Genomic DNA, 21240 nt, shown 5'->3' with positions numbered 1-21240 from the left:
TTTTTCTTTCAAAAAGTGTGAATGTTCCAGAATAACTTTACACAAGGAAATAAACGTTTAGTCCATGAATCCTCCCGACAGGGTCTAACGCCCGACAGGGTCTAACGCCCGACAGGGTCTAACGCCCGACAGGGTCTAACGCCCGACAGGGTCTAACTCCTGACAGGTTCAAACGCAGCGTAGAGGCTTTGCAGAGAAGTCAAAGACATGAGGCAAAACTGTTCCTGTGCACGCTCACTTTAGCCACGCCCCTCACACACACTCTTTTGCCCCGCCCCTCACACACGCTCGCTTTAGCCCCGCCCCTCACACACACTCGCTTTAGCCCCGCCCCTCACACACGCTCACTTTAGCCCCGCCCCTCACACACACTAGCTTTAGCCCCGCCCCTCACACACACTCGTTTTAGCCCCGCCCCTCACATACGCTCTCTGTAGCCCCGCCCCTCACATACGCTCTCTGTAGCCCCGCCCCTCACTGGTCTCTTTGTGACCTCACTGGGTGACTGGTCAGCTCTGCGTGACTCCGTCGTTAGCGTTGGGATTTAGTTCGTTGTTCACGGCTTCGTATCCCACGGCGACCAGCAGCACGTTACCGCCCCCTGGCTGCTGCTCCGGGACCGTTTGGCTCGTCGTCTGTTCCTCGTCTGGTCTCGCCTTCTTCCTCCCTCTGCCGCCGCCCTTCGCCTTCAGCACCGCCTCCTTCGCCGTCCTCTGGCTCTGCTCGTCGCCGTGGTGACACTTGCGGTGGCGTTTGCGGTTTCGTCTGGGCGGGGCCAGGCCGGCGTCGCCGGCGAGGTCCGAGCCCACGTTGGAGGAGCCGGAGAGGATCCGGATCTGGTGCTGGATCACGGACGAGACCATGTCCAGGACCACGTGGACCATGCCCAGGCCGAGGCCGTGGGTGACGCTGTCGAAGGCGTGGCTGTGGGCGGGGTCTTGGAGGACGCGCCGTATGTCCTCCAGGTGGTTTCTGCCACAGAGAAGGAGATGAGGCCCTAAACCAGGTCTAAACCGGGTCTAAACCGGTCCCGGAGCATTACTTGGTCTCGATGATCTTGGACCAGTGCTGGACCGTGTTGACCCGTGGGATCAGCTGTTGGGCCACGTTGTGGTACTGGACGTAGTCGTGGCTGAAATCCTTCATGTCGTCACACAGAGCTCTGGTGTCGCCTGCAACACAACCTTATCTTCAAGAGCAGTCCTGGTCCTGGTCCTGGTCCTGGTCCTGGTCCTGTCCTGGTCCTGGTCCTGTCCTGGTCCTGTCCTGGTCCTGGTCCTGGTCCTGGTCCTGTCCTGGTCCTGTCCTGGTCCTGTCCTGGTCCTGGTCCAGTCCTGGTCCTGTCCTGGTCCTGTCCTGGTCCTGTCCTGGTCCTGGTCTAGTCCTTTTCCCTACTTCCTGGTCCCTGTGTTGTTCATCTTAGTAACGAGACGTCGTTTAGTGAACAATTGAGCTACTGCTCAAGCCTTTTATTTCAAAGTTGTCATGTCGGATGTTACAGAGGAAGTGTCTCTTATTCTGTGCTTCTTATAAAGCCACTCAGACACCATGACTCATTAGCGACATCCAGTGGTGGCATGTAATACAGTTACACATATCAAGACAGTCCCTGCCTCCTGGTCCCTACTTCCTGATCCATACTTCCTGTTCCTTACTTCCTGGTCCCTGCTTCCTGTTCCATGCTTCCTGTTCCCTACTTCCTGGTCCCTACTTCCTGTTCTCTAATTCCTGGTCCCTAATTCCTGGTCCCTGCTTCCTGTTCCCTACTTCCTGGTCCCTGCTTCCTGTTCCATGCTTCCTGGTCCGTACTTCCTGTTCCCTGCTTCCTGTTCCATGCTTTCTGGTCCCTACTTCCTGGTCCCTGCTTCCTGTTCCATGCTTTCTGGTCCCTACTTCCTAGTCCCTGCTTCCTGTTCCATACTTCCTGTTCCCTGCTCCCTGTTCCATGCTTTCTGGTCCCTACTTCCTGGTCCCTGCTTCCTGTTCCATGCTTCCTGGACCATACTTCCTGTTCCCTGCTCCCTGTTCCATGCTTTCTGGTCCCTACTTCGTGGTTCCTGCTTCCTGTTCCATGCTTTCTGGTCCCTACTTCCTGGTCCCTACTTCCTGGTCCCTGCTTCCTGTTCCATGGTTCCTGGACCATACTTCCTGTTCCCTGCTTCCTGTTCCATGCTTTCTGGTCCCTACTTCCTGGTCCCTGCTTCCTGTTCCATACTTCCTGGTCCCTGCTTCCTGTTCCATGCTTCCTGGTCCGTACTTCCTGTTCCCTGCTCCCTGTTCCATGCTTTCTGGTCCCTGCTTCCTGTTCCATGCTTTCTGGTCCCTACTTCCTGGTCCCTGCTTCCTGTTCCATGCTTTCTGGTCCCTACTTCCTAGTCCCTGCTTCCTGTTCCATACTTCCTGTTCCCTGCTCCCTGTTCCATGCTTTCTGGTCCCTACTTCCTGGTCCCTGCTTCCTGTTCCATGCTTCCTGGTCCATACTTCCTGTTCCCTGCTCCCTGTTCCATGCTTTCTGGTCCCTACTTCCTGGTCCCTGCTTCCTGTTCCATGCTTCCTGGTCCATACTTCCTGTTCCCTGCTCCCTGTTCCATGCTTTCTGGTCCCTACTTCCTGGTCCCTGCCTCCTGTTCCCTGCCTCCTGTTCCCTGCCTCCTGGTTCTTACCCTCGGTGAGTTTGGAGAAGGAGGAGGACACGGCGGTGGTGGTGCTGGGGGACAGTCCCAGGACGCTCAGAGAGTCCTGCAGAGTCTTCTTGCTGGCGGGGCCTCGACTCACTCTGGTGTAGGCGGCGATCGAGCGCAACGACATCTTCTCTGGAGGCTGAAGACGCCGGCGGATCTCATCGTACGAGATCAGGAACTTCCCTGGAAACAAGCGCCGCGTGAGAGACGAGACGAGCGCCACGTGAGAGACGAGACGAGCGCCACGTGAGAGACGAGACGAGCGCCACGTGAGAGACGAGACGAGCGCCACGTGAGAGACGAGACGAGCGCCACGTGAGAGAAGAGACGAGCGCCACGTGAGAGACGAGACGAGCGCCACGTGAGAGACGAGACGAGCGCCACGTGAGAGACGAGAGCCACGTGAGAGACGAGACGAGCGCCACGTGAGACGAGCGCCACGTGATAGACGAGACGAGCGCCACGTGAGAGACGAGACGAGCGCCACGTGAGAGAAGAGACGAGCGCCACGTGAGAGAAGAGACGAGCGCCACGTGAGAGACGAGACGAGCGCCACGTGAGAGAAGAGACGAGCGCCACGTGAGAGAAGAGACGAGCGCCACGTGAGAGACGAGCGCCACGTGAGAGACGAGACGAGCGCCACGTGAGAGACGAGACGAGCGCCACGTGAGAGACGAGACGAGCGCCACGTGAGAGAAGAGACAAGCGCCACGTGAGAGACGAGACAAGCGCCACGTGAGAGACGAGACAAGCGCCACGTGAGAGAAGAGACGAGCGCCACATGAGAGACAAGCGCCACGTGAGACGAGACGAGCGCCACGTGAGAGACGAGCGCCACGTGAGAGACGAGACGAGCGCCACGTGAGAGACGAGACGAGCGCCACGTGAGAGACGAGACGAGTGCCACGTGAGACGAGAAGAGCGCCACGTGAGAGACGAGACGAGTGCCACGTCAGAAGAGACGAGTGCCACGTGAGACGAGACGAGCGCCACGTGAGACGAGACGAGTGCCACGTGAGAGACGAGTGCCACGTGAGAGACGAGACGAGCACCACGTGAAAGAAGAGGACGAGCGCCACATGAGACGAGACGAGCGCCACGTGAGAGACGAGACGAGCGCCACGTGAGACGAGACGAGCGCCACGTGAGACGAGACGAGCGCCACGTGAGACGAGACGAGCGCCACGTGAGACGAGACGAGCGCCACGTGAGACGAGACGAGCGCCACGTGAGACGAGACGAGCGCCACGTGAGACGAGACGAGCGCCACGTGAGACGAGACGAGCGCCACGTGAGACGAGACGAGCGCCACGTGAGACGAGACGAGCGCCACATGAGACGAGACGAGCGCCACGTAAACGTAGTCAGAGTCCGTCCAATCACAGCCCAGAACGCGTCTCATCACGACTGTGTGAGGAGTCTGTCTTCCGGCTGCAGCTTGAACAAAACCACTGCTCATGACACGTCTGAACCTTCTTGGTCTGACCCGTCACTTAGGACCTGTTTTCTCTGGAGACCTGACCAGGGGCCTAAAGCCCCCGATAACGAGCTCCTGGGATCATACGGACGCTCAAACGCCTCCTCCACGTTCAGCTGATGCTAACGGTGCTAGCTTCAGGTCTGAGCCTTTTGTCTCACGTTTAGAAATCCTCCACGACTCTGAAGTCGACTTCAAATGAGTTTCTAGTTTCAATATGAGGTTTAGTGTTGATTAGTGTTTGATACTTTTGACAAGAATGAAACCAAAGGTCAAAGGTCTGAGGCCTGAGGGCCGCATCACGTGAGGCTCTTACTGGCTTTGGAGCCTTTCATATTTGGGTCCAGGAGCGACGACACTTCAGCGAAAGGCAGACGCTCCACGCTCTGCCCCGAGTCTGCGGCGCCAAAGTCCCGGTCCAGACCCAGATCCGGGCCGGGGTCCTGGGGCGGGGCTTGTGCGCTGGCGTCATGGATCAGGTCTGCGCTCTGAGGCGTCTGGAGGTTCTGCTGCAGTGCCACAGACGGAGACTCTTCAGGAGGAACTGGTACAGTCCCCATCACAGGTCTGACCACGGTGAAGACCATGTTCGCTTGAGGACTCAGAGCCACGACGTTCTGAGAGGGATCCATGGTTTTACCCACAATACTTCAGGAAAACTCTGGACGTCTGTGGTCAGCCTCGAATGGACTTTGTGGCGTCCGAGAGAGAAGTGAGTGGACTCTGGAAAAAAACAAGAAATAATTAAGTTTCCTGCATGAAATTATAATTAGTCGAGCTACGATCGTGACTAATCGACTTTAACATTTGTCATTATTTTTGTGATTTTCATCATTAATACACTTTATTCATGAAAATTCTCTCTCTAGAACAGGGGTTCTGAACCTCAGGAACCTCAGAGGTTCTGAACCTCAGAGGTTCTGAACCTCAGGGGTTCTGAACCTCAGGGGTTCAGCAGAGGTGAAAACACACATCAGACTCGTGATTCGTGCTGCAGGGAATTTGGTGCTCAGTTGTTGACTTGGGACTGTCGTGATGTACGTCTTGTGATTTCTTTCTTAATATTTTAGACTGAATCAAAGCCCATCTTTCTGGGCAACGTCTTTGTCCCAGCTGCACCTAAAAAGGCCAAAAGATCCAGGAAAATTTGCCCCAGAGTCTCTCCTTTTTTGCCTAAGTCTTAACTCCAGCCTGGCCCCTAAAGGGCCAAAAGGAATAGGGAACAGGCCCCAGAGGTTACCCTGAATCTCAGCCCTCCTTTTAGGCTTAAGTCTTGACACCAGCCTGGTCCCAAAGGTCAGCCTCTGGGGTCATTTCCCTTGTCCTTTTCTATAACTACTATAATATAATATATTTGCGAGCGATCCTTTTGGAGGAGGCTGGGCATCAAAATGAAGAAAAGTAACTTTGTTGTGAAAATGAGCTGAGAGTGGCACTTGCTCAGGTGAAGCGTCTGGTCTGTGCAGCAGAAGTCACTCATGCACCAAATATTCATCATGTTTTTGTTTTTGTATGAAAATGTTGTTCTTTGAACAGTGATGTTGATGCACGGTTCATTTTGTGCACCAGTAAAATATATAGCTATGTTTTGAATGCTGTGGCCCCGCCCCCATGCATGACCATGACCACCCACATTTAAAACAAACTGAGATAACTATCATATTATCTTTCTTTAAAATGTGTTTTTCTTGGATTAATTATGTTGTTCTAGAACTGCATTTGAAGTGTCCAGGGCCAAGCTCAATCCTCCAGGTTAAAAGTGACAGAACTCCAGGCTCCAATCACGCAAACCACTTCCTCCTGCGACACGAGACGCAATGAATGTCCCCGTCTTTGCATGGATGTAAAGTAAAGTAAAGTAAAGTAAGCAGATTTCAGGTAAACATTTATTACTTGTATGTACATTTATTAGAAAATTAAACTTTGTTAAATTAAATACAACTTAAAATGTCTCCAACATAACGAGGAGTCCGACTTTGTGCTCTTGCAAAGTTTGTAAAACATCGCTCTCATTCCCATCTTGATGTCAAAAGAAGATAAATAAAAGTCGGTCACATTCACCGGATCAACATGGCCAGCGTTGCACCAACACCAGCGAATCCGACCAGAAGAGTGTTCATCACTGATGACTCTGGATGGGACACAAAGTCGTCCCGTGCATTGTTCCGGGCGAGACACTCTCGATGCTGCCACAGAAGGTTCCAGGAGGTTTCTTGGCCCACTTGCTCCACACACTTTTCTCTTCCGTTTGTCTTCAGACACTGGCACATATCGGCCCCACATGAGATCAGGCTGGCCATGCGACCCCAGTTGGTGGCGCTGTCTTCAAAGATGCTCTTGGCCACTTCACTGATGAACGCTACACGGTCTCTCCCGTCCTCCAGAGACCGTTTATCACACCATTGTATAAGTATCTGTGCTTCTCCAAAAGGCTCCACCACTCTTTTCATGATCTGCTTCACACACTTACACTGTCATTCTCTCTTATTCTTATTTAAAACCACTAAAGAGAAAACTTCTGCTGCTGCTGTCAATCCTGCTCTTTATGTCACCACTTCTTTCATTCAACTCAACATTAGTTTGTCAAATATCAAAAGAAACTGCAATAAATGTCATTTCTGTGGAAGTGAAAGTGAGGACATGTCTGAGGGTCAGGACATGGACTGAGGGTCAGGACATGTCTGAGGGTCAGGACATGTCTGAGGGTCAGGACATGTCTGAGGGTCAGGACATGGACTGAGGGTCAGGACATGTCTGAGGGTCAGGACATGTCTGAGGGTCAGGACATGTCTGAGGGTCAGGACATGACTGAGGGTCAGGACATGTCTGAGGGTCAGGACATGTCTGAGGGTCAGGACATGGTCTGAGGGTCAGGACATGGACTGAGGGTCAGGACATGGACTGAGGGTCAGGACATGTCTGAGGGTCAGGACATGACTGAGAGTCAGGACATGGACTGAGGGTCAGGACATGTCTGACAGTCAGGACATGGACTGAGGGTCAGGACATGACTGAGGGTCAGGACATGACTGAGGGTCAGGACATGTCTGAGGGTCAGGACATGACTGAGGGTCAGGACATGACTGAGGGTCAGGACATGTCTGAGGGTCAGGACATGTCTGAGGGTCAGGACATGTCTGAGGGTCAGGACATGGACTGAGGGTCAGGACATGGACTGAGGGTCAGGACATGTCTGAGGGTCAGGACATGACTGAGAGTCAGGACATGGACTGAGGGTCAGGACATGGTCTGAGGGTCAGGACATGGACTGAGGGTCAGGACATGACTGAGGGTCAGGACATGTCTGAGGGTCAGGACATGTCTGAGGGTCAGGACATGTCTGAGAGTCAGGACATGGACTGAGGGTCAGGACATGTCTGAGAGTCAGGACATGACTGAGGGTCAGGACATGACTGAGGGTCAGGACATGACTGAGGGTCAGGACATGTCTGAGGGTCAGGACATGACTGAGGGTCAGGACATGTCTGAGGGTCAGGACATGTCTGAGGGTCAGGACATGACTGAGGGTCAGGACATGACTGAGGGTCAGGACATGTCTGAGGGTCAGGACATGGACTGAGGGTCAGGACATGTCTGAGGGTCAGGACATGTCTGAGAGTCAGGATATGGACTGAGGGTCAGGACATGACTGAGGGTCAGGACATGACTGAGGGTCAGGACATGTCTGAGAGTCAGGACATGGACTGAGGGTCAGGACATGACTGAGGGTCAGGACATGACTGAGGGTCAGGACATGTCTGAGGGTCAGGACATGACTGAGGGTCAGGACATGTCTGAGGGTCAGGACATGTCTGAGGGTCAGGACATGTCTGAGAGTCAGGACATGGACTGAGGGTCAGGACATGGACTGAGGGTCAGGACATGTCTGAGGCTCAGGATATGGACTGAGGGTCAGGACATGACTGAGGGTCAGGACATGGACTGAGGGTCAGGACATGTCTGAGAGTCAGGATATGGACTGAGGGTCAGGACATGACTGAGGGTCAGGACATGACTGAGGGTCAGGACATGTCTGAGGGTCAGGACATGTCTGAGGGTCAGGACATGACTGAGGGTCAGGACATGTCTGAGGGTCAGGACATGACTGAGGGTCAGGACATGTCTGAGGGTCAGGACATGTCTGAGGGTCAGGACATGGACTGAGGGTCAGGACATGACTGAGGGTCAGGACATGTCTGAGAGTCAGGATATGGACTGAGGGTCAGGACATGACTGAGGGTCAGGACATGTCTGAGAGTCAGGATATGGACTGAGGGTCAGGACATGTCTGAGGGTCAGGACATGTCTGAGGGTCAGGACATGACTGAGGGTCAGGACATGACTGAGGGTCAGGACATGTCTGAGGGTCAGGACATGACTGAGGGTCAGGACATGTCTGAGGGTCAGGACATGTCTGAGGGTCAGGACATGACTGAGGGTCAGGACATGTCTGAGGGTCAGGACATGGACTGAGGGTCAGGACATGACTGAGGGTCAGGACATGACTGAGGGTCAGGACATGTCTGAGGGTCAGGACATGACTGAGGGTCAGGACATGTCTGAGGGTCAGGACATGACTGAGGGTCAGGACATGACTGAGGGTCAGGACATGACTGAGGGTCAAGTCACCTCCAAAATGAGATTGCTCAAATCGTTGCATCCGTGATGATTGTTTGATCTCTTTTGGAGCTGATTTGAATATGATGATGTAGATGTCAGTTGATGTCACTGCCTTTAAAAGCATGTGTAGTGTCATTGTTCTGGGGGTGAGGGACAGAAACATTTGTCAGGGACAGTGGTTATTTACTGTGCACGAGTGAATAGAGATCCACCTTTTGAAAAAGACAAACTCTCTTCTGTTTCATCTTTTCTTGGTGATTGTTTGCAGAAATTCCGTCATGAAAGTTCAAACGTTTAAGTGGTTCTTAACCTTTTTGGAGGTACTGAACACCACCAGTTTCATATGCGCTTTCACCACACCCTTAATTGGAAAAATAAATCACATTCTGTGCCCCCATGCATGAACCAGACAACCCACAAAATATTTTGTTTTAAATGTGGGTGGTCATGGTCATGCATGGGGGCGGGGCCACAGCATTCAAAACATAGCTATATATTTTACTGGTGCACAAAATGAACCGTGCATCAACATCACTGTTCAAAGAACAACATTTTCATACAAAAACAAAAACATGATGAATATTTGGTGCATGAGTGACTTCTGCTGCACAGACCAGACGCTTCACCTGAGCAAGTGCCACTCTCAGCTCATTTTCACAACAAAGTTACTTTTCTTCATTTTGATGCCCAGCCTCCTCCAAAAGGATCGCTCGCAAATATATTATATTATAGTAGTTATAGAAAAGGACAAGGGAAATGACCCCAGAGGCTGACCTTTGGGACCAGGCTGGTGTCAAGACTTAAGCCTAAAAGGAGGGCTGAGATTCAGGGTAACCTCTGGGGCCTGTTCCCTATTCCTTTTGGCCCTTTAGGGGCCAGGCTGGAGTTAAGACTTAGGCAAAAAAGGAGAGACTCTGGGGCAAATTTTCCTGGATCTTTTGGCCTTTTTAGGTGCAGCTGGGACAAAGACGTTGCCCAGAAAGATGGGCTTTGATTCAGTCTAAAATATTAAGAAAGAAATCACAAGACGTACATCACGACAGTCCCAAGTCAACAACTGAGCACCAAATTCCCTGCAGCACGAATCACGAGTCTGATGTGTGTTTTCACCTCTGCTGAACCCCTGAGGTTAACCAAGGTTAAGAACCACTGATTTAGATGTTTCTGCTTCTTCTGCTGTTGTGACGCTTCCACCAATCAGAATGAAGCATTGTTTTAACGTCCAGAGGCTTTGGGTCAGAGGCTTCTCAGACTGATTCATGTGAAGAACCCAGTTCAGAGACACAGGTCAGTCTGTGTGAGCAGGTTTCACTTTTCCTCCTGGAGTTTGACTTTTCTGATGGAAAAGACTCATTTTAGAGTAACTGATGTTGACCTTGTGTTTCAGAGATGTCCTCCACAAGTGAAAGGAGCTCTGAGGAGACCTTCCAGTGCTCCATCTGTCTGGATGTGTTCTCTGAGCCAGTGTCCACTCCATGTGGACACAACTTCTGCAAACGCTGCATCAGTGAGGCCTGGGCCCCTGAGGGGCCCTGCACATGTCCTCTGTGTAAAGAAGTCTTCCACAGCAGACCTGAGCTCAGAGTCAACACACTGCTGCGAGAGCTGGTTTCAGAGGTTAAACTGGACAGGAACAAGAGCATTTCTATGGACGAGATGTTGACCTTTAGAGAGGTCCAGTGTGACCACTGCTCTGAGCCCAAGCTGAAGGCCCTGAAGTCCTGCCTGGTCTGTCTGTCCTCGTTCTGTAAGACCCACCTCCAGCCTCATCTCACAGTCTCTGGGCTGAAAAGACACCAGCTGATGGAGCCTGTGGAGAACTTGGAAGACAGGGTGTGTCCCAAACACCAGCGCCCCCTGGAGCTCTTCTGTGGAACTGATGAGAAGATAGTGTGCATGATGTGCTCTGTTCTAGAGCACAAGAACCATGAGCTGTTGTCTCTGGAGGAGGCGTGTGAGCCTAGGAGGTCATCTCTGCTGCACACTCAGGCTCAGAGCCAGCACATGGTGGAGGACATGAGGCTGAAGGTCCAGGAGATCCAGGGCTGTGTGGAGCTCAGTGACACAGAGGTCCACAGAGAGAGGGCTGTGGGGCTGCAGGCCTTCACTGATCTCATGCAGTCTGTTCAGAGCCTTCAGGACCGGTTCTTAGAGGAGCTGCAGGAGAAGCAGAGCCAGAGCCACAAACGAGCCCAGGAGCTGGTGCAGCAGCTGGAACAGGAGATCTGTGAGCTGGAGAAGAGCAGCACTGAGGAGGAGCGGCTCTCACGCTCTCAAGACCCCCTCCACTTTCTACAGAACTGCCCTGCACTTACGCCCCCTGCTGGGCTGAAGGAGTGGAGCAGCCTGAGCTTTGAGCCGGAGACGTGTGAGGGCAGTGCAGCCCGGGCTCTGTCTGAGCTGGAGAAACATCTCTCTGAAGTGTCTTCAAGATTAGAACTACTGAGAGTGAAGCAGTTTGTGGTGGACGTCTGGATCCAGACACTGCAGCTCCAAGGCTCGTTCTGTCTGAAGATCTCAAACAGGTTCATCACACTGATGTGAAGAAGAAGCTCCCAGATTCTCCTCTGAGGTTTGATCCTTGGCCTTGTGTTCTGGGAAAGCAGAGTTTCTCCTCAGGCAGGTTTTACTTTGAGGTTCAGGTCAGATTGGGATTTAGGAGTGGCCCAAGAGTCCATCAACAGGAAGGGAGAGGTCTATCTGAGTCCTAAAAATGGATTCTGGTGCATCAGGTTGAGAAACAAAGATAAGTACTTGGCTTGTACAGTTCCTTCTGTCCTTCTGCCTCTGCAGCGAGCTCCTCAGAAGGTCGGGGTGTTTGTGGACTATGGTGAGGGTCTGGTCTCCTTTTATGATGCCGATTCTGCAGATCTTCTCTTCTCCTTCAGCGGCTGCTGCTTCAGAGAGAAACTGTTTCCATTTTTCTGTCCCGGTTTAAATGCTGGAGGTTCAAACTCTGCTCCTCTGGTCCTCACTGCAGTGGAGACTTTCAGAGGTCAAAGTGACTAAGAACAAGAAGAAAAGTTCTGAACTTCAGTCAAATGTAACTGTGGATACTTTTCACTCCATTTTGGACTGAAAGTACAAAGTTCTTCTCTTTATTGTTTCAGTTCTTTTGAAATGTCTGAATGTTTATTATAATCCTGTTCATGGTGACCTCCTGTGAGAGGGTTTTGGGTTCAAGTCTCGGCTTTGATCAAACAAAATATCAATAAATCTGATTCTTTAATAATTCTCAATGTGTAAAATCTTCTTAAAGTGAAACAGATGTTTTTTTCTTTCTGTTCAGTTTTCTCTCTGGACATTTAACCTTTGACCTTTGACGTGTCCAGTCTTTTCTTCTTCCATTGAATCCACTTGATCCACAGATTTGTCTGGGACATGCTCCTCCCACAGAGACATGCTCCTCCCACAGAGACATGCTCCTCCTACAGAGACATGCTCCTCCCACAGAGACATGCTCCTCCCACAGAGACATGCTCCTCCCACAGAGACATGCTCCTCCCACAGAGACATGCTCCTCCCACAGACATGCTCCTCCCACAGAGACATGCTCCTCCCACAGAGACATGCTCCTCCTACAGAGACATGCTCCTCCCACAGAGACATGCTCCTCGGCGGCTGGTCCATTAAGGGCGCTGGGGCGCCGCCCCCTCGGTCAATCTGCCAACTGCGTACATTTTTTTGGGGTCTAAAAACAATATAATTTATTCAAAAATATCTTATATTCTTATTAGTGTAAATGTGTAAAATAATAATAATATATATCCACATATGTATCTATAAATAGATATAGATGTATACTTTGTTTGCGCCCCGTGCGGTCTGCTGCGCAGCCTGCGTCACTTTTGTTCCCGTGGGACGGTTTGAAAAGCGCCCAGAGAAAAGCAATGGGGATTTTTAAGCCAATCAAATCACAATTAAAAGTGACTACGTCACTGTGGCTTTCGCCATAAGAAAATAGCAAGTGATGGGCGTTATCTGGAGCGCCCTTTTGAACGTAGTGTTTACGTCATGGAGCTACGCTTTTTACACTAGTGACACAGACGTGTGCGCGCCGCGCGCGGAAGTGCCACTCGCCGTGTTTTCTGTGTTTACGTGTTAAAACTGCATCTACAGAGTCTGAGACTAAAGGTACGTCCAAACACGACTCAGAATGAGCTGATTTCATATCAATCCGAGACGAGACATGTGTCTGTCAAACTCCGTGCTCCGTTACCATGACAACAAACACACTAAAGGAGTGTTTTTTTTAGTTTATTACTTGCATAAGGCTAACGCTAAGTGTTAAGTATCGCTGAACTTCTATTGATAAAAATATGCTTTCCAACAGCAATAATGTTCGTGATGATGAAATATAAAAATGTAAATGTTCCACATGTAGTTCAGACTCACTAATGTCACTGAAGCTGTTTTATCACCAACAACTGTTTGTGTTTTTATTTCCTCTTCATGTTGTAATGTGTAGTCTATATACTATACTTATACTTCTATAAGTGACAGTTATAGTGATATACTATACTTATACTTCTATAAGTGACAGTTATAGTGATATACTATACTTATACTTCTATAAGTGACAGTTATAGTGATATACTATACTTATACTTCTATAAGTGACAGTTATAGTGATATACTATACTTATACTTCTATAAGTGACAGTTATAGTGATATACTATACTTATACTTCTATAAGTGACAGTGTCACTGAGATGTTTGATTTGTTCTTTTCAATCTGATATTTTATAAAGTGTAAAATGTAATTTTATAACAAATGTATTTTCTCACAAATGGAATCTGCCTCTAAGTCATAGTTTTATCATGAACAAAAGTGGAAATAAAGTGTGTTTACTTCATCAATTCAGTTGTAAATGTGGATTTAAAATATGTATTCATACAGTCAATGTTAAATATTCAATTTTGAACATTCAAAAAATACAAAAACACGCTCATGTCAAATAGCGCCCCCTATATTTTGTACCACCAGCCGCCACTGGTTGTGAGCCTCATTTATCCCACTCAAGTCCAAGACATGAAGCCAGTTTCACACTAAATGTATTTGTGTCTAAAATGTGGACAAAATGAAGACGTTTAAACTGCTCTGTCCATTTGTCTCATGTAAACGTCCCAAATATGAGACGTTTGGGCCGTTGTGACACAGAAAATGTCTTATTTCTGTAGAAAACATGACATTTGTTTATTTTATTTATTGAGGTATTTATGTATTCACACTGAATCTTTAAATGAATAATAGAGGATTTTTGTCGCACATTTTTGTGTCTCATTTCCTGGGGGCGTGGCCAGTAGTACATAAGAGTTTTATTAAGAGTGTGTTTGAAACGTCCTATAATCTGTCCTTTCCTCCTGTTTCTACTGGAACAACCACATGTCCCCTTGTGTGACATTAAAGGATTAACTTATCTTATCTTAGTTCTCCCACATGTCAATCATTCCCTGCGTGCTACTGCACACCTGCAGCCTCTGTGACCGGTCATAAAATTGCTGGTGCAGTTCTACACGACCTTCATCAAGTCCATCCTCACCTCCTCCATCACCTCCTCCATCACCTCCTCCATCACCTCCTCCATCACCTCCTCCATCTCCTCCTCCATCACCTCCTCCATCTCCTCCTCCATCACCTCCTCCATCTCCTCCTCCATCACCTCTTCCATCACCTCCTCCATCTCCTCCTCCATCACCTCTTCCATCACCTCCTCCATCTCCTCCATCACCTCTTCCATCACCTCCTCCATCTCCTCCTCCATCACCTCCTCCATCACCTCCTCCATCACCTCCTCCATCACCTCCTCCATCTCCTCTTCCATCACCTCCTCCATCACCTCCTCCATCTCCTCCTCCATCACCTCCTCCATCTCCTCCTCCATCACCTCTTCCATCACCTCCTCCATCACCTCCTCCATCACCTCCTCCATCACCTCTTCCATCACCTCCTCCATCACCTCCTCCATCTCCTCCTCCATCTCCTCTTCCATCACCTCCTCCTCCATCACCTCCTCCATCTCCTATTCCATCACCTCTTCCGTCACCTCCTCCATCTCCTCCTCCATCACCTCCTACATCACCTCCTCCATCTCCTCCTTCATCACCTCCTCCATCACCTCCTCCATCTCCTCCTCCATCACCTCCTACATCACCTCCTCCATCACTTCCTACATCACCTCCTCCATCACCTCTTCCATCACCTCCTCCATCACCTCCTCCATCTTCTCCATCACCTCCTTCATCACCTCCTCCATCTCCTCTTCCATCACCTCCTCCATCACCTCCTCCATCTCCTCCTCCGTCACCTCCTCCATCACCTCCTCCATCTCCTCTTCCGTCACCTCTTCCATCACCTCCTCATCACCTCCTCCATCACCTCCTCCATCTCCTCCTTCATCACCTCCTCCATCACCTCCTCCATCACCTCCTCCATCACCTCCTACATCACCTCTTCCGTCACCTCCTCATCACCTCCTCATCACCTCCTCCATCACCTCCTACATCCCCTCCTCCATCACCTCCTACATCACCTCCTACATCACCTCTTCCATCACCTCCTCATCACCTCCTCATCACCTCCTCCATCACCTCCTACATCACCTCCTACATCACCTCTTCCGTCACCTCCTCATCTCCTCCTTCATCACCTCCTCCATCACCTCCTCCATCACCTCCTCATCACCTCCTCATCTCCTCCTTCATCACCTCCTCCATCACCTCCTACATCACCTCCTCCATCACCTCTTCCATCACCTCCTCCATCACCTCCTCCATCTTCTCCATCACCTCCTTCATCACCTCCTCCATCTCCTCTTCCATCACCTCCTCCATCACCTCCTCCATCTCCTCCTCCGTCACCTCCTCCATCACCTCCTCCATCTCCTCTTCCGTCACCTCTTCCATCACCTCCTCATCACCTCCTCCATCACCTCCTCCATCTCCTCCTTCATCACCTCCTCCATCACCTCCTCATCACCTCCTCCATCACCTCCTACATCCCCTCTTCCATCATCGTGTGATACGCTGGAGCCACAGCCAGGGTCAAACAGAGACTACAGCGCCCTCTGCTGAGAAGGCGATCTCTGCAGGACGTGTACGTCTCCAGGACTCAGGTCAGATCACAAACCCCTTTATGATGATGATGATGGTGGTGATTTATTACTATTGTTAAGATTTAGCTTTTTGATTAGGAATTATAACTCTACTAATGATTATTTTAGTAGTCGTCGAGTCGAACGAGTATTTCTATTGTACATTGACACTTATTAAATATACTTATAATCAAGTAAAGTTTAAAATATGGCGACTGAAGGCTTCTAGATGAGAGTAATCACCAATTAAGTGTATTATTTATACATTTTGACATTTTTATTTAATAATTCCACCATCACGATGATCAAATACAACTTTAGTCGACTTGTCAATCTTATTCAGATTAAAGTCCACGTGACAGTTTAAACACACATTTGACTAAAACTCACTGAACATAATTATATTATTAATATATAATTATATTTCAGATTTGACACAACATTTGGCCCGTTTGTTCGATCGCTTGTGTAAAGTCTATAATGTACTTCCTGGTTGGACACGAGCACAAATATGACACAGGTAGAGGTGATTCCACAGCCGTTACCATAGCAACCAGACTGTAAACACCAGCCAAACGCCACAGAAACGACACCACAGTTACAATAATACCGTACGACGCAACTTAAAGGAAGTCAAACTGATCAAAATCGCCAAACTAAGTCAGAATTAGACAAACGTTCATATTTGCAGTGCCACTAATGATAGAGTCAAAACTCAAACAAAACATATGCACTGCTCCGTTCAAAAAAAACAAAAAAGTTGAAGAAAAATACTTCACAAAAACTGCACATTTTATTGGTCAAATACAAAATGGCGGCGGCTCTGAAGCTGCATCAGACCGCGCGGGATTAACGTGAAAAAACCACGTGTAAAACATCACTTCTTGATTAAAAAACGCGTCTTTACCGCGGGCGCGGCGCGGGGGTCGTGCCGGGCCCGCGCGGAACTCACCGCAGCGCCGCGTCTGGAGCGTTCACACCGGGGCTGATCCTGGAACGGTCCGCGCCATGTTCCGTCTGCTTCTCTGCGGCTCCAGCGGGTTACGAATCAGCCCGCAGCAAGCCCCGCCCCCGCAGCGCCGGTGACGGAGGCGATTGGCTGCGGCGGGCGTCGGTCAGCAAAAGCGGCGCGACAATTGGTGGAAGTGTCCGCCAGTAACGCGAAGAGGGCGGGTCAAGCTCACTGCATGAGTTTAATACCGAAATATGACAAAGAGCGGGAAATCAAAGCCGGAAACGAGTTTAAACGCAATAATGATGTGATTATATAAGTATGATATAAGTATAATGTAAGTATAATATAAGTTTAATATAAGTATGATATAAGTTTAATATAAGTATGATATAAGTATAATGTAAGTATAATATAAGTTTAATATAAGTTTAATATAAGTTAAATATAAGTTTAATGTAAGTATAATATAAGTTTAATATAAGTTTAATATAAGTTTAATATAAGTTTAATATAAGTATGATATAAGTTTAATATAAGTTTAATATAAGTTTAATATAAGTTTAATATAAGTTTAATATAAGTTTAATATAAGTTTAATATAAGTATGATATAAGTTTAATATAAGTTTAATATAAGTTTAATGTAAGTTTAATATAAGTTTAATATAAGTTTAATATAAGTATGATATAAGTATAATGTAAGTATAATATAAGTTTAATATAAGTTTAATATAAGTTTAATATAAGTATAATATAAGTATGATATAAGTATAATGTAAGTATAATATAAGTTTAATATAAGTTTAATATAAGTTTAATATAAGTTTAATATAAGTATGATATAAGTTTAATATAAGTATGATATAAGTATAATGTAAGTATAATATAAGTTTAATATAAGTTTAATATAAGTATGATATAAGTATAATGTAAGTATAATATAAGTTTAATATAAGTTTAATATAAGTATGATGTAAGTATAATATAAGTTTAATATAAGTTTAATATAAGTATGATATAAGTATAATGTAAGTATAATATAAGTTTAATATAAGTTTAATATAAGTTTAATATAAGTATGATATAAGTTTAATATAAGTTTAATATAAGTTTAATATAAGTTTAATATAAGTATAATGTAAGTATAATATAAGTTTAATATAAGTTTAATATAAGTATGATATAAGTATAATGTAAGTATAATATAAGTTTAATATAAGTTTAATATAAGTTTAATATAAGTTTAATATAAGTATGATATAAGTTTAATATAAGTATGATATAAGTATAATGTAAGTATAATATAAGTTTAATATAAGTTTAATATAAGTATGATATAAGTATAATGTAAGTATAATATAAGTTTAATATAAGTTTAATATAAGTTTAATATAAGTATGATATAAGTTTAATATAAGTTTAATATAAGTTTAATATAAGTTTAATATAAGTATGATATAAGTATAATGTAAGTATAATATAAGTTTAATATAAGTTTAATATAAGTATGATATAAGTATAATGTAAGTTTAATATAAGTATAATATAAGTTTAATATAAGTTTAATATAAGTATGATATAAGTATAATGTAAGTATAATATAAGTATAATGTAAGTTTAATATAAGTTTAATATAAGTTTAATATAAGTATAATATAAGTATGATATAAGTTTAATATAAGTATGATATAAGTATAATGTAAGTATAATATAAGTATAATGTAAGTTTAATATAAGTTTAATATAAGTTTAATATAAGTTTAATATAAGTTTAATATAAGTTTAATATAAGTATGATATAAGTATAATATAAGTATGATATAAGTATAATGTAAGTTTAATATAAGTTTAATATAAGTTTAATATAAGTATGATATAAGTATAATGTAAGTATAATATAAGTTTAATATAAGTTTAATATAAGTATGATATAAGTATAATGTAAGTTTAATATAAGTATAATATAAGTTTAATATAAGTTTAATATAAGTATGATATAAGTTTAATGTAAGTTAAATATAAGTTTAATATAAGTATGATATAAGTATAATGTAAGTATAATATAAGTATAATGTAAGTTTAATATAAGTTTAATATAAGTTTAATATAAGTTTAATATAAGTTTAATATAAGTTTAATATAAGTATGATATAAGTATAATGTAAGTTTAATATAAGTTTAATATAAGTTTAATATAAGTTTAATATAAGTTTAATATAAGTTTAATATAAGTATGATATAAGTATAATGTAAGTTTAATATAAGTTTAATATAAGTTTAATATAAGTTTAATATAAGTTTAATATAAGTTTAATATAAGTATGATATAAGTATAATGTAAGTTTAATATAAGTATAATATAAGTTTAATATAAGTTTAATATAAGTATGATATAAGTATAATGTAAGTTTAATATAAGTATAATATAAGTTTAATATAAGTATAATATAAGTTTAATATAAGTTTAATATAAGTTTAATATAAGTTTAATATAAGTATGATATAAGTTTAATATAAGTTTAATATAAGTTTAATATAAGTTTAATGTAAGTTTAATATAAGTTTAATATAAGTATAATATAAGTTTAATATAAGTATAATATAAGTTTAATATAAGTATAATATAAGTTTAATATAAGTTTTATATAAGTTTAATATAAGTATAATATAAGTTTAATATATAATAGATAATAATATATGTAGATTATATTAAGATGAAACAGTTGCTATAGAAACATCAGACGCTGAAAAAACATTTGACGATAATAAACGGCTTTATTTGTTTGACGCTTTTGGACAAATGTTTACTGTGTGAGACTTCTGTCCTCCGCACCTCCTCCACACCTCCTCCACACCTCCTCCACACCTCCTCCGCACCTCCTCCACACCTCCTCCGCACCTCCTCCACACCTCCTCCGCATCTCCTCCGCACCTCCTCCACACCTCCTCCGCACCTCCTCCACACCTCCTCCACACCTCCTCCACACCTCCTCTACACCTCCTCCACACCTCCTCCGCACCTCCTCCGCACCTCCTCCACACCTCCTCCACACCTCCTCCGCACCTCCTCCACACCTCCTCTACACCTCCTCCACACCTCCTCCGCATCTCCTCCGCACCTCCTCCACACCTCCTCCACACCTCCTCCACACCTCCTCCGCACCTCCTCCACACCTCCTCCGCATCTCCTCCGCACCTCCTCCACACCTCCTCCGCACCTCCTCCACACCTCCTCCACACCTCCTCCACACCTCCTCTACACCTCCTCCACACCTCCTCCGCACCTCCTCCGCACCTCCTCCACACCTCCTCCACACCTCCTCCGCACCTCCTCCACACCTCCTCCACACCTCCTCCGCACCTCCTCCACACCTCCTCTACACCTCCTCCACACCTCCTCCACACCTCCTCTACACCTCCTCTACACCTCCTCCACACCTCCTCCACACCTCCTCTACACCTCTCTACACCTCCTCCACACCTCCTCCACACCTCCTCTACACCTCCTTTACACCTCCTCCACACCTCCTCCACACCTCCTCTACACCTCTCTACACCTCCTCCACACCTCCTCTACACCTCCTCCACACCTCCTCCACACCTCCTCCGCACCTCCTCCACACCTCCTCTACACCTCCTCCACACCTCCTCCACACCTCCTCTACACCTCTCTACACCTCCTCCACACCTCCTCCACACCTCCTCTACACCTCCTCTACACCTCCTCTACACCTCCTCCGCACCTCCTCCACACCTCCTCTACACCTCCTCTACACCTCCTCCACACCTCCTCCACACCTCCTCTACACCTCCTCTACACCTCCTCCACACCTCCTCCACACCTCCTCTACACCTCCTCTACACCTCCTCCACACCTCCTCCACACCTCCTCTACACCTCTCTACACCTCCTCCACACCTCCTCCACACCTCCTCTACACCTCTCTACACCTCCTCCACACCTCCTCCACACCTCCTCCACACCTCTCCACACCTCCTCTACACCTCTCTACACCTCCTCCACACCTCCTCCACACCTCCTCTACACCTCCTCTACACCTCCTCCACACCTCCTCCACACCTCCTCTACACCTCTCTACACCTCCTCCACACCTCCTCTACACCTCCTCCACACCTCCTCCACACCTCCTCCCACCTCCTCCACACCTCCTCTACACCTCCTCCACACCTCCTCCACACCTCCTCCACACCTCCTCTACACCTCTCTACACCTCCTCCACACCTCCTCCACACCTCCTCTACACCTCCTCTACACCTCCTCTACACCTCCTCCACACCTCCTCCACACCTCCTCTACACCTCCTCTACACCTCCTCCACACCTCCTCCACACCTCCTCTACACCTCCTCTACACCTCCTCCACACCTCCTCCACACCTCCTCTACACCTCCTC

General features: G+C 46.5%; 1 protein-coding gene and 1 pseudogene across 1 annotated transcript; one reads left to right on the top strand and one right to left on the bottom strand.

The window, feature by feature from the left end:
- Nucleotides 1-490: 490 nt before the first annotated feature.
- On the bottom strand, nucleotides 491-16933 carry LOC140372704 (uncharacterized). Its single transcript, XM_072459806.1, has 5 exons — nucleotides 16826-16933; nucleotides 4475-4881; nucleotides 2664-2864; nucleotides 1043-1172; nucleotides 491-972 (listed from the first exon to the last, which is right to left on the bottom strand). Exons 2-5 carry the CDS (start codon nucleotides 4788-4790, stop codon nucleotides 510-512), a joined length of 1110 nt encoding a protein of 369 aa, XP_072315907.1. The 5' UTR covers nucleotides 4791-4881; nucleotides 16826-16933; the 3' UTR covers nucleotides 491-509.
- LOC140372700 (E3 ubiquitin-protein ligase TRIM39-like) lies at nucleotides 10014-11981 on the top strand (annotated as a pseudogene).
- Nucleotides 16934-21240: the final 4307 nt, after the last annotated feature.

The sequence above is a fragment of the Eucyclogobius newberryi genome, unplaced genomic scaffold, assembly GCF_026437365.1.
Source record: "Eucyclogobius newberryi isolate DKJ021-1_F unplaced genomic scaffold, fEucNew1.0.hap1 SCAF_277, whole genome shotgun sequence".
Classification (NCBI taxonomy): domain Eukaryota; kingdom Metazoa; phylum Chordata; class Actinopteri; order Gobiiformes; family Gobiidae; genus Eucyclogobius; species Eucyclogobius newberryi.
Note: the sequence above shows the minus strand (reverse complement) of the source record. Positions and strands in the feature narration are given on the sequence as shown.

Excerpts from the sequence above, each read along its gene's own strand:
- LOC140372704 (XM_072459806.1), bottom strand. The coding sequence starts at position 4,790 with ATGGATCCCTCTCAGAACGTCGTGGCTCTGAGTCCTCAAGCGAACATG. Across the intron at positions 2,865-4,474 it reads TATGAAAGGCTCCAAAGCCA|GGAAGTTCCTGATCTCGTAC; the intron begins GTAAGAGCCTCA and ends GCTTGTTTCCAG. Across the intron at positions 1,173-2,663 it reads CTTCTCCAAACTCACCGAGG|GCGACACCAGAGCTCTGTGT; the intron begins GTAAGAACCAGG and ends GTTGTGTTGCAG.